The sequence below is a fragment of the Centruroides vittatus genome, unplaced genomic scaffold, assembly GCF_030686945.1.
Source record: "Centruroides vittatus isolate TY-2023 unplaced genomic scaffold, ASM3068694v2 contig_370, whole genome shotgun sequence".
NCBI lineage: Eukaryota > Metazoa > Arthropoda > Arachnida > Scorpiones > Buthidae > Centruroides > Centruroides vittatus.
Window position 1 is genome coordinate 2,767,467 of NW_027122193.1, and position 18,459 is coordinate 2,785,925.

The following is an 18,459-nucleotide window of genomic DNA, read 5'->3' on the forward strand; positions in this document are numbered from 1 at the left end:
ACGTCGTCGTGGTGAAGGAGCAACGACGTCAGCCATTGGTCATAATCTCCGCACGTGGATTTGGGAAATTGGAGGACGTTCGGCCCACCTCGTGAGCTTTTCTTTCCCCCTTCTTCTTCTCCTCCTCCACTCCTTCGTGTAAACATTTTACCACTTTTTTTTTTTGCTTATTAAATGTTATCAATTATTTAGACTAATGAATGATTTGGGAAGGACAAACCTTCCCCTATCGTCGTTTATTTTATTTATTAAACATTTTATGTGTTTTTAATCGTAATTTATTATTTATATAAATTGGGGAAAATTTTCCGCGGTTCTAGCTACTTTTCTCTCTATAAAAAAAACCATAAATAGCGAATTTCTATCAAAACTTTGCCTTTCTAACTCCTCCTAAATGGTACATTTACTCAATAAAAAATAATGTGAATAATTGGTAATTTTAAGAGCAGATTCGTAAGTAAAAATAAAGTAATTTTTGCGTAATTTATTACAGCGCTTAATAAATATGAGGCCGTAAAATAACAAGTTACAATTACTCTTTGATTTATCTTTTTAATAAGTGTAATAATAAAGTGGAGTCGGTTCTCTCGCATATAATCCAGTGCGTAGGTACTTCAAATGTTTCTGAAGGGCCTTTGATGTGTACATAAGATCGAAACTTAATATAGAGATAAAAGCGCAGCAAAAGAATTCGACAAATTCAATAATTAAATCGATTTTCTTTTTTTTTTATTTCAATTTTTATACTCTAAAATACAACATTACGAATCGAATAAACCGGTGAAACAATAGGAGTAATCGACTTTAATCGATTGCAACGAAATCGACGAGATTTCTTTTATAATCGATTTTAATCGAATAATAAATCGATTTATTTAATTATTAATTGAACAAAGGATTCATAATCGATTAAATCGATTATGAAAATGATTAAAACTAAAAATAATCGATTATTTCTGTAATCGATTATTTCTGTAATTTAATCGATCAGAAATTTATTTTAATAGATTTAATCGATATAAATGATAAATCACCGTTCGAAATTAGAGGAACATTTAAAAATAGATCGGTTGATTAATTTCTATGCAAATTTTAATTTGGAAATATTTAAAACGAAATTAAGGGCACTCGATAAATAGGAGAAGTTTATCGATCAAGTTAATTAAAGTTTGTTTTCGTCTCCTCGAATTCTTGAAAAGATTTTTAAATGAATTTCTTCTGCGCTTCTCTTTCTACAAATGAAACATTGTAGTTCAGTTACAGCAAGGTTAATATCGATTTTTTTCCTCGTTTCTCTAATTGCTTTTCGTCTTCAACGAACAGTTAACCCGCAATTCGGTTAAAGTTTTAACTGCACGGCGTTAAAAAGCAGTTACACCTAGACTTTCGGTAGGAAAATTCAACGCTTTATCATAGAAAAATGGAGGTACGATTAATAAAACAATGCCGTTTACATTATAATTGATACAAAAATATATAAATATAGACGAGTACAGTAAAAGATTGGCTCGTCGTAAATCGAAGCCTAATTTCCCATAGACTCGGTGTTATAAACTGAGGTTTTTAAACCGTATATCGACAAAGAAAAATGGAGAAAATGGGCTTAAATATAGCATTTTATATCCTCGTAATAGAAAATTTACACGTCGTAAAGAAATGAGGGCGGTAAAGCTAACAGTCGTAAAGCGAGGGTCTACCGTATGTAAGTTGTACGTCTTAAAAAATACATCTAGTTTAAAATTATCTTTATATTATTTTAAATTATCTAGAAATATTTACATTCTTTACGGTAAAAAACACACATTAGAGTAGTTGTAAAGATGACAGAGTTCGATTATGTTTTAATATTTTCAATGTTTAGAATAACTTATATGCTAAAAAATACCTTTTTTTATGTGTAACATAACAAGTTTAGAAGAAAAAAACAAACAAAATATTTCGAAATTTATTTGTTTATTTTTTTAAAATTGAAGCAAAATTTTGAATAATTTAAAAATATCAAAAAAACGTAGTAAACGGGATATTTTTCAGTCAAAATCAGTCAAAAAACATTTTTTTTCAGTCGAAATTCTATCGAATTTATCAGAATTTATTTTAAATTTTAATTGATTTTTTTTCCTAAAATTTCTTATTAAATTATTAATTCAGACAAAAGTTAATAAATAATTCTAATTTTTATCATTTTAAATCTGTTTAAAAATATATTATATGATTATTAATTAATAAACTATATTATTCTTCTTATCTAAAAAAGGAAATATATATATATATATATTAAAGATTTAATTGACTTAATACTTAATTGATAGACGGCAATCTCCGGTTGAGAGATTTATTTCTGTGTAGCTGGGAAATTTAAGTTTCTGCTGAAACTTTTTCTAATGATTTTCAAATTTGTAGCACGTCTGTCGGTAGATCATACCTCCCAGTAATGGTGTTCGACCAATTGGAGAGATTTATAGATTTTCAAACTAATATTCTCCATCCAAAATGCCAAAATTTCTATTAAGTTTCGCAACATTTAGATCGCGATCTACCAGTATGGAAAAAATTATTTTTCTTACCCTGTAGAAAAGCGTAAAGCATAACTTCAATGGCATATACTACAGCGAGGACGTAAATTTCCCGTATAGGATAGATTTTCCTCGTAGATCCGTCTTTACTGTAGAAAAAAATCCATTTTCCATACTGTAGTATGGGAACATCCTATGAAAATTTATAGTTTAAGAGCCTACAAGATAGTATAAATGCTAATAACAAATGAATTTTCTGTACGGCGAAAAATAGGACCCAATTAAGGAAGCGTTAGAATGCGTTTTATTCGATTTTCTCCCCATTAAATATTAAAAATCAATTTTATGATCCTATCAGAGTTAAAGTAATAACACAACATTTAATCAAGCATAGGAAATTTTTCTAAACAGCGAATTAATATCGAGTTGCCTTCTCATCTATAACCCTCGGTAATTATACTCTTTTAATAAACAGAGCCATTTTTCACGTGTTTACTATCTTCCCCTTTTTTTAGATATATTCTTCTCTCGGTGTATTGATCACACGTGTGACGAGGGGAGGAGGGAATGGCGTCATTAATCAGCTCGAATGCTTCGCGTGCCGAATAAATATATTAGCTAAATCCTCATTAGTTTGTGCTTTTGTTGAGCGAGGTCAGAGAAAATGCCCTTGAAAATCCTCTTTGTTGCTAGCTAAATAAATGTCGCAGTTAGGCATTAATGCTCTTAATAAGGAGAGATTGCTTGTTGATACTCTCTTAACTTCTAAATCCACCATTTATTTTATTCGAAATATAATTATTTTCAAATTTATTACAGTATATTATACTGCAAAAAGCATGTTTATATTATACTGCACTACATGTTTTTATAGCAAACTGTATTTTATACAGTTTAAGCATACAGCATTTTAATCCTTAAAACATTGCAGTATGTTATACTCCATTATATACAATACACACTACTTTTCAGTATTTACAATAGATTACATAACATTCAATACAGTATAATACATTTTAATATTTCTAGTATAGAATATTTTCAGCATTTATGCATAAATTATACCTCTATCTACAATATAACTTATACCACAATGTCTAAAATTAAGCTACACTTTTATTGTTTACAGTACAATATTTACAACTTAGTTTATACTATAAACAGTGGAAGTGTACTTTCATTGTAGACATTGCGGCCTAATTTATATTGTAGATAGAGGTATAGTATACTGTTATCGTGTTTAAACTTTGTACTGTATACTTTCAGTGTTTACAGTATAAAGTGAGTTTAATGTTTACAGCTTCAGCATCTACAGTACAGTACATGTACTGTGTATTTTACCGTCCAAACTGTAAAAAATGGCTTTAACCACCCGTAAAACTAGTCTACTATGAGCTATTTTACAAGGAAGACGTATCGTAAATAAGAAAAAAGGTACCAAAATTGATGTTTGGACGTAACAATATTTAATAGTTGGGAAATGAAGGCAACAGAAGCAATCTTTTGCCATCATTTTTAGATAGGAAAAAAAAAAAAAAAAAGATTAAATTTAGTATTCGGAGTCATCTGGACCAATCCGAGATGCTGTTGCCATGGTGATGAATCGGACGCATCGATGGATGAAGCTGGCGATTTGCTTCATTCGGATTAGTAAGACGTCACCCATAACCTATCGATTTATTAAATGCGACTAAGGAGATTCTCCAAATCAGAAGTGTTTTAAAGTTAAGCACCTCCTTAACCGGTTTCTCGCGTTCTCCTATAACATAACACCTTTCGCTATATCAAAGCCTTACAAAAAATTGAAGAACACCACGTACTTATGCAGGATACCGTTTCGTAACCGGTAGTTCGCGAACTACCGGTTGGTCGAATTGATTTTTCGCTTTTAAGATGATGTTTGTAACAAAATAAAGTTTGAGACTTCACTACATTAAAATAACAGACTACAATTTCCCAACCGGTAGCTTGCGAACCACTATTTGGAAAATAATTGCTATATAAAATAATTTTTTAAAGGTTTATTCTTAAATTCTTAAAAAAAAAGGTTTTCTTTATTTAAGAAGTAGCTCGCGAACTAGTACTTGGATAACAATACACGTAATCTAGTAAGAGTGTAAGACTTCTCTCTACCAACAGGTAGGTTGCGAACTACTAGTTGAGGAATTAAATCTTGTATTATTTTTTAGTAGTGTTATTTAATACGTTATTATAAAAATTGCATCCGAAAAGAATGATGAAGCAGTAAAAAGTGAACGAGGATGATGACGAAACAGGATGATGAGAGTCTGACAAATCAAGAAATGAATGATTAATGATGAAAATATTAGTGAATTATTAATAACGACTGTTGATTATTTATTACAAATATTATTAGATAATAAAATAATAAACATAAATCCAAAATTTTGTAATTTTTTGGATTTTCTAATAGTAAAAGTCTTAATTAAAAATTAAATTAAACTTGAATTTTACGAGTTTTTATTCATTAAATTGACAAAATTCGTTCACAAATTGCTCTTACTTACATTTTTACAAATTTGAATAAATAAAATTTTAAAGTTTTGTATTTATTGATCCATTCGCGTGTCTGTCCGCAAAACTACCAAGAAAACTTATGAAATTCTTCGAAAGAAAAAGTTAAATTAATGAGATTTTTTAAAGATCATTTTTGTAATATTAAGAATCTTTAAAAAAATTAATACTAATATAAATTTGTTGAATTTTGAAAATTTTTCATGATTTTTCCTTGGTAAAAATGTAATTTTTTTCGAACTTTTAATCATTTTAAAACACGCTGAACAATATTTTAGAAATTTTTAAAATGCAGATTAAAAAAATAATTTTCAAATATCTTTTTGAATACTTTTTGAATTTATTGTAAAAATGCGAAATTTTTAGAAAAATTCTCTCTTGTGTTTTTTAGAACATTTAAAAAATTAATTTTTTTTTCAAAAATTTGTATTTTTAGCAAATAATATTAAACATTAAAATGTACAAAATACTACAGAAAAATTATTTAAAAATTTAAAAACTTACAGAAAAATATTTTAAATATTACAAAAAAATACAGAAAAATTGCAAAAAATACAGAAAAATTGCAAAAAATACAGAAAAATTACCCAAAAATACAGAAAAATCACCAAAAATACAAAAAATTGCAAAAATGCATAAAAATTACAAAAAATGCAGAGAAATACAAAAAAATGCAGGAAAAATTTTGTATTTTTTTAAATTACAAAAAAATTACAAAACATATACAAAAAATTACGTAAAAAATTACTAAAATTATAAGAAAATTACAGAAAAAGTGTAAAAATATGTTGCAAAAGTAAAGGAATAAGGATGAATTACACAAAAATATAAAATAATTTTCAAAAATAAATCTTTAAAAATGTTATAAATAACTTTTTTTGAAAGAATTTTACATAAATTCTCGCAAAACTCAACGCTCGTATTTTTTGAAACGATCGACAGACAAACACACAAAAATTATTCAAAAATTTCTCTATTAAACGAACAAAAAATAATTTCTAATTTTAAAAAATTAGCAAAAATTTAAATAATTTTATTTTTAATTATTAAATAAAACTCAAAAATTATTTTATGTTTCTAAGAAAAAAAAATGAATAATGCATTTAAAAAATAATTATGAACGGGTTCATTTTTGGATAAATTTTAAACGTGGCTCCATCTAGTGCCAGAAGGAACAATTATCGCAACACTGCTAGAGAATAATGTCGAGCTCTTGTCTTTAGAAGTGGATTTTTCCGCTTTAGACTCTACTTGTCCGTGATAAATGATAGATCTAAAAATTCCCGAAAAAATCTATTTTCGTTTGAAAAGAGTAAATTACGTATATTTCCCGAGAGAATCAAAAAAATCCAACCATCTTTCCATCACATCCTTCAACCGACCTCCGAAATTTAACGTTTTCCTCTTTAAATATCTACAGAAATTTCCCTTAAACTGCTTGTAAAATATCCCCAAACGTCTAAAAAACGTTCTATAATTAAAATTTAAGTAATTAAATCGGTTAAAAATTCATTTTTGGACAATTTCATTGCGCTTATTCACGTTTTGTATATAGATGAGCATCGATTTAGACATCCATTTATATGATTTTCTACAACGAAAACAATACAGGGATTCTTTAATATGTAAATTTAGGGATTTTAGAAGATTTTACGCGTTAAAAAACGCTAGAAGTTATCAATGAAAGTGCTTTTTTTAAAAAAAATTTTCTTACTACGTTCCTAACTGGATAATTGCTCCAAGAGCGACGTCACAATTGCCATTTTTATATTCGGAAGTGTGTTAACTCCAATTTTAGTTTAGTAAATAAGTTTTTATTGAAATGACTCGACTAAATATAGTTTATGGTAGCGTCAGAATTACAATGACGAGCTAAATATGAAGTTTGACTTTGAAAAAACGTCGGTAAACTCCATAATAAAGTATGTAATCTAAGCAAGGTTATGCGTGTTTAGAGCCGGATAAATCAAAAAATTTGTACAAAAATTTCGATTTTTTAAGTGAATTAATATTCAGTAAACTCTAAAATTTTCATATTTTTGTTTTAGATTTCTCTGGGATCGGAAAAATTAGGGAAAATGTCGAGTTTTTCTGATGAGATTTCGATTGAAAATAACATCACTTCTCTCTGTAATGATGTCGTGATTAGTCAAGGTCGGATAAGGTCGATACAAAATCGATATCCGAGAGGAAATGGACCTCCGAATTACTTCCGGTTTGTTTCTGGTTCAAGCCAGCTATTTAATTCTAAAAAATAATCTATAATTAATAATAATAATAATAATAATAATAAAACACAATTTACATTGCCTAAACGTAATTTTAGCCATCGAGAAACGTTTTTATCCGTCTGTATGTTTGTTTATCCGCCAGTTTTTTAAACATTTAATAATTCGGGGGCTGTGTGGTGTTAATTCCTCCAAAATCCTATATAATTTCGTTCTAACAACGCCATAAAATCCCAGAATGAAAAAATAGTAAATTTTATAGAAAGTAAGCGAGATAGAACGTATTTGCTTTGTATTCGTCCGGTCTATATGTGCGTCTATTTATCCTCTTATTTTCCTAACCGTCAGTCAATCTGTCTGCGCGTTATCCGTCCTTCAAACTTTTTGAAAACTATAAAGCTCCGTCTGATCAATACACAATCCAACAATTTAACATCTTAAATATAAAATATACTTAAAACTTGATGATGATTGTTAAAATGGATGTCACGGCGTAGATTTTATCCTGTTAGATTTTTAAGAGCGATGAAGGATGAAGGAAGATTATTGGCAAGAATCACTTTCCGTATTAAATCGAACTAAACAGATTTGTATCAGGATGACGTAAGCGATGCTATCTTTCCTGGAATAGTGAGTATCAGCACGTGCAATTTGATCGTGATCCAAAATTTTGGAGTCAATCCGTGGTATTCTGGTCGAATTATCATAAGAGATAACTGGAAAACAAGAAGATATAACGGGGAACTTTAGAAGATCCCCCACAAAGAATCCAAGAAGTGAAGGGTTTAAACGACACTAACCCAATTTCGGTGATGAAATTCGAAAAATTCCCTTTTGTTGAATAACCTGGTCACCTTCTATTTTCGGATTTTTATTGAGAAGTAATTCTTTTCTCCTATGCTTCCTTATATACAACCAAACTTTTCCGCCCACTATCTTAAGTGACGTCGCTTCCACCCTCGTTCCATTGGCTCCTCTCCACTCCCTTTTCTTCTTACTTACCCACGTTTCGTGGCACCAACACGTGATTTGGGTGAATGAATAATTCGTAGAATCTTGAATTTCTATGACATCGTCTCTTATATTAGTTTATCTTCAGTATAAGTTAGAAACGAGGAGACGAAACAACGTCTTTTCTCTCAAACTGACTGAGGTGAGTCGAGTATTTTTTTTTTGTTAATTCAATTTAATATAACAGAAAAATAAGTAAATTACTGCTCAGAATATGTTATTCTCTAGAATTTCCATAAAAAATAGTCAAAAATTCTTAAGCTAAGATCACTTAAACTCGCCTTTTATACTTAAATATTTTTATTTCTAGGCTTTCAATTATGGTAAAGACTAACAAAATGATCAAGGATCCAAATAAAATCTCACGAAGTAAACAAAATAAGCAGAAAGATCCTTCCATCAGCAAATTACAGCTGTCTCTTCTCAGCAGTGGATTGATGAACGAGGACAGATCTAATCAACTTCTTCCCCACAGACCCATAGAAGTGACCAAATTTGCTGCTCACGTCGAGAAGCTGAAGAAATACGAAGCACTACTGAAAATGGAATTCGAGGTGAGGTCACAACTCGGAATTAATTACGCTAAACTAACAAGTAAAAGTAGGAGAATAAGTGATAACAGTAAACAAAAGTGATGCTGAGAGGATGAGGAAGATTACATTCTCCACTTCTCCGTTATCTTCTTTATCCTTTTCGTGTGACCTCCATATACTAATTTTAACATTCTTCTGACATATTTTCCTCATTAATAAATGAACTGAATTTTTTTTCTTTTGGAAACGTTTAAAAATTTCTCTTTTGTTTAACGTAAACACTTGTCCCAGTAGATAAATGATAGCTATTTTCGCTATTTTACAAGCGTTTTTTTACTTTTCACACTTGAAAAAAGGCATTTTTTTAAGATAAATAACACTCGAACCATTCAAAATATTCGAGAATCAAACCTTCGCTGGCCTCTCTATTTTCGTTACAGGAATCGAAAGTGTACCTCCCTTCCGCCCACCAGACGTTCCTCCCATCACGTGATCTCCCCCGCTGCGAACTTAAATGGAAGAGCGATTGCACTCCGGCCATATTTACATTGGAAACTAGGGGATGGCCGATAAATATCCGCGAAAATATCCTAAATTGACATCCCGATTCTGCACCCGAAACTCCTTTTTTTCCCTAGGAGAATTGCGTGTTTTCTGGTAATTCCCCGTTGCGTTTAATGACGAAAGAGTAAACAGAAACATCAGCAATATTTTTCCGGGAATGTCTACGAAAGGACGATCCTTGAAAACTTGGCCTTGAGCGCCATCTGTTGGCAACATCCGGCTTACAGCATCCTCCGATGAAGTGTGAAGAGGATGGATGCGGATGCGATGATTGTTTAGCGACGGAAATTTGACAATTTTCGTCTTTCGAATACATTTTTTAAGCAATTTAAAACGCCAGTCTTAATAAAAATAACCAAAAATTTAAATATTTACAAGTAAATAAAGAACTATAAGCTTACACGAGCTTACACGCCACAGACAGTAGGAAACTCAAAAAAATAAAGAGGAAAGAAAGGAATTGCTAAACAATTTCGGATATGCCCTAAATTAATTTTTAAGTAAAATAAATAGAATTATCAGGTATATTTTTAAAACTGGAAGGGAAATAAATAAAATTTTCTCGATTGTTATGATAAATGATTTTGGCAAAGTTCCTTGCAAAATTCTACTCTAGAAAGGCTATTTATTGTTTTGCTTGGATACATTCCTGTTTTTCAAAGTTTTTACATATCTTTTTACAACCAGATATAATTTTATCGATCCCGTTACAAGAAATTCCTTTGTTTTCTATCTCCTAACATTAAAAATCTCCATCTAATGATGCTTATTGCAGTAAAACTAGAAGTGACAACGAGATGCTTTCACAATTATTTATCTCTTTGTTGTCATTCGATTCTCTTGGCACTCTGCACGCTTCTATAACTACACCCCCGCTTGTGTTTTTTTCCTTCCCTAGTGTTCTAGAGCCTTCTACTTTCTAAGTAGAGTCACCCTCTTTTTCTCTTATAGATAATATTTTAAGGTGGATGCATATTTATAAAGAAAAGCGTTCATTCGTAGAGGAATTCGCTTTATATATTAGGATGTCTGCCATTTAAAATTTTAATTTTATCTTTAGAGAATGTTAGAATCCTGCCAAAAATTTATTAAAAGGAAAATATAACATTACCGAAGATTTCCAAAAACAATTTTTACTAAAGAACTTTCTTACAAACGGTTATGCAATATTCTTTAAATAGTTTTATCTGCCATCATTAATTACGTTCATAACTCCGATAAAAATTCTTTTTTTGTGATAAGAAATGTCACCTTTATCATAAAATGTTGGAAATGTTTTTATTTTTAGTAATGATTAAAATTTAGCCACGAATTCTTTCGTTTCTCCTGAGGCGTATCTTTATCCTGTAGATAAGCGAGTGATCTAAAGAGACGACTGGTGCTAGTGCATACCGTCTTATGCAAACAATTTTGCACCAAACGGGACGATAACCTATTATAAATAACGTTTATAAACTAAAATACCGTTTTAAATGCCCGAATTCTGTTAAAAATCGCTTGGCTTTTAACGATTCTCTGCATAGCATCTGTGCTCTGCAGGAAAGAAACATTTACAGGGTGTGGAAGCGAATCGATTATAAAGAATGCAGAAAAAATTATTAATGCGTTTGTGTCAAACAAATCAATTGTTTTCGCCGTATTTTTAGCATATTTTTCAACGTTTTTCTGTTAAGATTGATTAAACATTTGTCATGTTTTATTTACAAGAGGACAGAAACCGCACGCTCCTAATGACGTTTGCTCGTTTTCAATCAGAAATACGCCTGTTAATATTATTGATTTTAAATATTTAGCTTCAATTTTACATTTTTTACTAGTTTAAAATTAATATATAAGCCTTTAAATAAACTTTATATACGTATAAACTTGAATTTTAGGTGGCGACTCGAGAAGATACTCACAGCACTAGACACGCATTGAAAGCAGATAACGACCAGAAAAACACTTATAAAACGTTGTTGCCTTGTAAGTATTACTTCTCAACGAAGATAATTTAAAAATTTAAATTTAGAATTTACAAAAAAATATTCTCTTTCCGCCATAAAACTAAATACAATTCATTCGAACGTGATGTAACTCTGTCATTGTTTGAGTAAGATTTATAATTTATTAATGTAATTTCTGCATTAACTAGTAGAAAAAAACACCTCAATAACTGGATTTACGTCGCTTCCTATAATTAAATATAACAATTAAATTTAATTAGTGATAAATTTACGTGTAGAAACAATATATTTATTTCGAAATGGCTAAGCTTTCGAGCGTAAGAGCGTGATAAGTAACAACAGGAGATTTAAAAATAAGCGGATGAGTGATGAGTTGCATCATTGAAAATCCCATAAAAATCATTAGGATCCAGTAAAGAAAATTCAAAATTGTATAAAATACCCATTTACGTATCGTTTGACGTAACAAAGACACAAGATTTGAAAGTATATTTCGTGTTGTAAAAGTCGTGCAGAAGATGCGGAGATGATGATGGAAAAGAAGATGCGGAGGAGTGACGTTTACGTCATTTCCTCTCGATGCATCTAAGTAATAAAATATATAAATTAATATATTAATTCTCTGTATAAACCTATCGAATGACATTAATTAACTGTTGAATGTGTGTTCTAGCTTAAGTTTCGCGTAATTTTACTTATATTTTAAGATATACACTTAAAAAATACGAGATGTATCTATCTAGAACGCATTAAATTACGTAATTTGTGTATAATTTAAAGAAACCGTGAGTAGTATGACCCAGAAAAATGGAAAATTTATCGAGATCTTAATGATTAAAACCCGAAATCCCGATTTTTTCAAGGCTTTAGCTCGTATTTAAAAACCCTTAGTTCGCGTACCATAGGTTGAGAGAGAGAACGTGGTTATATGTTGTAATAAACATAAAATATTCTTATATATTTATTTTATATTAGAAATTCGTTTAGAAGGCTTAAAAATTCGCTAATTTTTCTTACTAGAATATGTTAGATTGGTATAATTCGAGAGAAAATTAACGTTTAATTTAATTTTTTTAAATTCACTTTTATCCGGAAGATAATCAACATTTCTAAGAGAAAACGTTGAAAATAGGGCATCTTAAGCAAAAAAAAAAAAAAAAAAATTACTTTAAATATATAAAATTTAGGTCAAGAAATTGAGATGACGGTACGGTCACGTGACTAACCCCCCAAAAACACCCGCGAAAACCTCTCTCATCCCCGCGCGCTTCCAATGAGAGCGTAACGCCATTCTAACACGTGACTTCTTAACCCTCTCCATCACATTACCAGCTCGTGCGATCTTTCATCATCCCACATCGCTTAAACGTCATTAAATTACGAACTTAAATTACAATTAAATTTAATTATTATTTTTTGTCTCGACAGATGATTATAATCGAGCCGTATTAGGGACGTTACCGGGGATAACTGATTCAGATTACATTAATGCCTCTTACGTTGATGTGAGTTTATAGATGATAATTACACTTAGAAGCCGAATAATTATTTTCTTCATTAAAATAACCCTTTTGTTTATTTTTTTATAGAGTATATTAAAGCCGAATGCCTACATCGCCGCTCAAGGTAAGAGCCATTCTTTAACAGAACACCACGTGTAAATTCTAGTTAGGGTATGTGTTAAATGAAGGAATTAGGCGTGGGTTCGGATCTGGTTACTCTGGAAAATATGTAATTCTCCGGATAATGTGGATTTGTATTACTTCAGAGGATGAGGGTTGACTCTGTTTGGGTGTAGTGGCTATCGTAAGATGCGGATTCGCACGTGATAACTTCAGAGGATGAGGGTTCGAATCTTTTAGCTGTAGAAGATGTGGTTTTCGGCTTTATTTCTGACAGTACTGGAAGATGATGATGATACGTTCGTCCTCATCCTTTGTTCTAGAGGATGTGGACCTTTTCTGGAGAGAATTAGAGTCGAATGGAATACAACAACGGCTCTAGAAGACAAGATACGGGTTCGAATCCCATCTAATTCTTGTGTATTTTCGACAATAAGGATCCATTTTATATACTAGGAATTGCAATTTTGGTTAATGTTATCCTTGGTGCCAAGATGGCGGCTCGTCTCTGATTCCAGCAAGAAAACAGTGGGACGCACGTTCTAACCTAACCTAACCTATTCTAATAAATTACCGTAATTATTAGCAACCAAATTAATAGGTTAGGTTAGGTTAGAAAGTGCGTCCCACTGTTTTCTTGCCGGAATCAGAGACGAGCCGCCATCTTGGCACCAAGGGTAACATTAACCACCATTTTTAGTGTTATTTAAAATAATAAACTTAATCATTCAATTATTAAATGTTCTTATAAACAATTTGTTACTTATGTAGGACCAAACGAAAACACCATCTCGGATTTTTGGCGAATGGTTTGGGAACAGAACACTTACGTCATCGTTATGTTAACTAAAGTATTCGACTTCATAAGAGTGAGTAATACAATGCCTTATACAAGTATACGATTAAGAAAAATCGTACACGGTTACTACCATTGATCTATGTGTATTAATCACAGGTTATGTGCGTTCAGTACTGGCCTACGGAGATCAATCAATCAGAATCTTACGGAGATTTGGAAACGATTTTAATTTCCGAAGAACTATTGTCTAATTTTTTCATCAGAACCATACGATTAAGGAAGGTAAGCGCGGGTTTACAATAGATTCAAATTCATCTGTGATAGAATATAAGAAAAATCTGCCCTTATCTTGCCAGGGAGACGAAGTTCGTGACATAATCCAACTGCATTATAACAACTGGCCATCTCACACTTGCCCATTTTCCAGTTCTCTATTGGAGTTTAGAAGAAGAGTCAGGATTTACATGAGTTATCACCCAAATACCGGGCCGACTATCGTCCATTGCAGGTAATACGGGAGCCGTGTAAAGTATCTTTTGCTTTAATTCAATCGATTTAATTGTGGTTATTGTTTAACAGCGATGGCTGCGGTCGCACCGGGACTTATCTTTGTATCGATGCCAACCTGGAATTAGCGGAGGAAGATAGTGTCTACGATGTTTTTGGGTATACCAAGAGATTGAGACAGGCTAGGAAGGGGATGGTTGAAAATTTGGTGGGTATATTCTTTAAAATTTTTATAAATATTCGTGGATTAAACCATTTATTTTCATTTTAATAATAGCATCATTATATGTTCATCCACGAAACACTGGAAGAAGCTTATATATGCGGCAATACTTGGTTCCCGGTTACTCAAATTTCGCAACAACTTAAACATAAATCCATGAAAAATCCGATAACTAAACAAAATGAATATCAAAGAGAATACGAGGTAATTAAGTTTTTTTTTCTTTTTTAAATTCTTTTCTCTTAGAACTTTCTAAATTAAAATTAAAAATTAATTTATTTATAATTATTAAATTTATCAAGAGATGGCGGTATAATCGCCTATTTCTAGCCAAATTAGTTTGTAATTAATTATTAAAATTAGCCCGAATATAGCCGAATAATCCGGTAGTTTGTTTGGTTTTATTTAATTTTTTTATCTATTTACGAAAATGGACAGTCAAGTTTAACGCTTTATTAGAAGTGAACGACGAGATTTATGAATCTTACTGAAATATAATTTAAATCAGAATTTGAAGCATTCAAAATTCAAACTAGGGCTAAACACGCGCTGTCTTCCACTAATTACCCCTTAAGATGCTTCTCTGCGATACTTATAAGCGCTACAGAAAAGCCGCACTATCGCTTCACTTCAGCTTCCGCACTGTACTAAAGAGCCAAGAAAAGGAAGTGAATCTTAAGAAGCATCTTAAGGGGTGATTAATCTGAACTTTAACCCCCTTCTAGCGCTGAAACAATGCGTTTGAAGAGCCATGTTTATAGGACTATTTGCATCCCCTAGTCCTCTAGAACAGGCTGTAAAATATTGTCACTACTTGGCGGTACACCCCAAGATACCTTCTTCCGCGATTAAATTTTAATTGAAAAATCTACAGCGGGGAATGAATTTTAATATATTTCGTAATTTACACTTTTTAGAAAATATGCAAATTAGCACCCAAATTGTCGATTGGTGACTGCGCGGGAGGATATCGTCTCGAAAATAGAGAAAAAAATAGAGACATAACCATCGTACCTCGTAAGTGCGATCATAAATTCGTAGATAATTATAATAAATATTTATTATTTTTACAAAAAAATATGGAATTTAAGTAACGTATATTTGGCTCTACATTGATATATTGTATATCAGAAATTTTACTGTATAAAAATTAAATATTTAATAATTCCAGCTGATAATTTCCGACCTTACTTGACTTCTTTCCAAAGCAACGACAATACTGATTACATCAATGCAGTGTTTGCAGATGTGAGTTTTATCCTATTTTAAAGCAGTTTTTTTGGTTAATGTTACCCTTGGTGCCAAGATGGCGGCTCGTCTCTGATTCCAGCAAGGAAACAGTGGGACGCACGTTCTAACCTAACCTAACCTATTCTAATAAATTACCGTAATTATTAGAATAGGTTAGGTTAGAACGTGCGTCCCACTGTTTCCTTGCTGGAATCAGAGACGAGCCGCCATCTTGGCACCAAGGGTAACATTAACCGTTTTTTTAAAAATACAAATGAAATTTTTTAATAATGAAAATTTATATTTTAATAGGGATATACAAGACCTAAAGAATATATCATTACAGAATGGCCACTACAGAGGACAATCGCAGATTTCTGGTCATTAGTATACGATCACGATTGCAATTCTGTTGTACTTCTATGCAATCCACCCCCTTGTAGCGTGAGTACAGAAGATAAAAAATTAATTATTTTACTAATTAATTAGATATTTACGTGAAAATTCAGAAAGATTAAATTCATCTCGAATTTCTGCAGTCGTTTCCACAATTTTGGCCTACGGAAAGAGAAAAGAAAAGGAAATATGGTCCAGTATTTACAGTCGAATTAATATCTTATAATCACTATCCAAATATAAAAACTTGGTTGTTTAGGATATCAAAAAAGGTAAAAACAAAATGATAGATTTCAAGCGGGAACTCACGAACGATCCTACGAGTGCCATACTTATGATATACCATTTCTTCAGATTGTATCCCTTACAGAATTAATGTCGGGTGTTAAACCAGAGTCAAAAACAACACAACTTTTCCAATTTACGTGTTGGCCGGCGGGTCATAAAGTTCCTACGTCCACTAATGCTTTAGTTGAATTAATGAACATGGTAGATAGATGGAGGCAAAGAACCGAATACGGACCCGTTGTAGTTATGTCCGCGTAAGTATGATAAACTTCGGAAAGAATATAAAATAAATTAGAAAGTTATTTTAACATTTTCCCCCATAATTTCTTGATACAGAAATGGAAAGAGTAGAGTCGGGGTGTATTGCGCCGCTAACGTTGCCACCGAGCAAGTGGCACAACACGGCGAAGTGGACGTGTTTCAAGCTGCCAAAACCGTTCGAAGACACAGACCGCAGCTCTTAGAAAATATGGTTTATATCCTAATTTTCATTTTAAATAAAGATTATGGCCAAAAATAATTTACCAATAAATAAATTCTTTTTACAGATGGAATACAAGTATTGTTACGACGTTGTCTTACATTACATTCTGCAATATCTTAAACAGATATAAATAGAATCATCCAGAATTCGGCAACAACGAATATTTTCTTTTTTAAAAAAAATAAAATCACGAATAATGAAGAGAATTTTCTGAATATACACCACTTTCCTCCAAGAAGTAACTTATATTCCATTGTATTATTGTGTCACTTTTATAAAGATTTGATAACATCGGCCATCCAAACGTACGGTGCCACTTTCTCTTAAATACAGTATCGTATTTTTGGATAATCAGCGTGTATTACCTAATACATTTTCAATGGTGCATTTATGGAAAGATAATTCATACCACGGATGTGAGAAGCGATAAGGTACCTCGTATAATTACAGGAGAATAATGAAGAACGTCTTCTTAAGCAGCAACGAGTGGTGTAACTGTGAAACGATAAGTTTTTTCTGCTACTACAAGAACAATAAGAAGATAAATCAAGCAACTTCCTTACGCAAAATGAAGATAATTGCTTCCTGCTGATGTATCTTGTGCAACTATAGAATAAGTTATAAGAAGCAATGGTTAATGTTACCTATGGTTCCAAGATGGTGGCTCGTCTCTGATTCCAGCAAGGAAACAGTGGGGACAGATGGCTCTTTTAGAAGGCCATTATGGGTTCGACCAGGCCCACAATGGGGCAACCGAGTGGTGAGGGACGGGGCCCGACATATCCGTACGGACCACCCCCCGAAAAATTCCTGGGATTATTCGACCCGTTCGGATCGATCCCGGGTCCCCCAGAGCGGTAGGCTGCCACCTTAACCGCTCGGCCATCCGGCCATCATTAGAATAGGTTAGGTTAAGTTAGAACGTGCGTCCCCACTGTTTCCTTGCTGGAATCAGAGACGAGCCGCCATCTTGGAACCATAGGTAAAATTAACCGAAGCGACACGAAAGCAATAAGAAATTTACTCTAATTTTTATAATTAAAAAACTCTGATATCGTAAAATGAAAGAAATTACCATGTGAAACATCATTACGGCACGAAACATGCAACTATTCCTCGCAAAAAAAAATCAATGGTCTTTTTAAGTCTATACAAACCGGTAGGGCTGTGTTTTAAGGAGTATTTTATAATCTGTGATTTTAAAAATTATATATAAGTAAATATTATCAGAAAAGAAATCAACAGTATTATTAAAATGCTCAAGATTAGAATTTTTTCTTTCTTTTTTCTTTTTTATACGAAGTAACGTGTATAATATTCAAAAGAGAATATTCGTCTATGCGTAGATTTTACAGAATGTTTAAATATTATTATTGTGATTGAGTTGAAAAACAAAATGTTCTTTTGTATTGTTTTTATATAAGTTATATTTTATTTATTACCATCAATTTTTTGTAGGCAAACACTTTTGTACAACTGTTCAATAAAATTCGAGAGTGACTTTATACGATACAATTAGATGTGCTTGACGTTGTTTTACAGTTTTACCGTTCTGTTTACTATTATCCCATAGAGATTTA

At 31.7% G+C, this 18,459-nt stretch overlaps 1 protein-coding gene across 1 annotated transcript; it reads left to right on the plus strand.

Moving 5' to 3' along the window:
* The first annotated feature begins 8,257 nt into the window (after positions 1 to 8,257).
* LOC136975318 (receptor-type tyrosine-protein phosphatase mu-like) lies at positions 8,258 to 18,394 on the plus strand. The gene is made up of 17 exons (XM_067270373.1): positions 8,258 to 8,429; positions 8,598 to 8,841; positions 11,262 to 11,349; positions 12,759 to 12,835; positions 12,920 to 12,956; positions 13,724 to 13,821; positions 13,908 to 14,033; positions 14,108 to 14,259; positions 14,331 to 14,466; positions 14,536 to 14,685; positions 15,399 to 15,498; positions 15,653 to 15,729; positions 16,024 to 16,155; positions 16,251 to 16,379; positions 16,462 to 16,649; positions 16,732 to 16,867; positions 16,944 to 18,394. The coding sequence occupies exons 2-17, from the start codon at positions 8,608 to 8,610 to the stop codon at positions 17,007 to 17,009; spliced, it is 1,926 nt and encodes a 641-aa protein (XP_067126474.1). The 5' UTR covers positions 8,258 to 8,429; positions 8,598 to 8,607; the 3' UTR covers positions 17,010 to 18,394.
* The last annotated feature ends 65 nt before the right edge of the window (positions 18,395 to 18,459 follow it).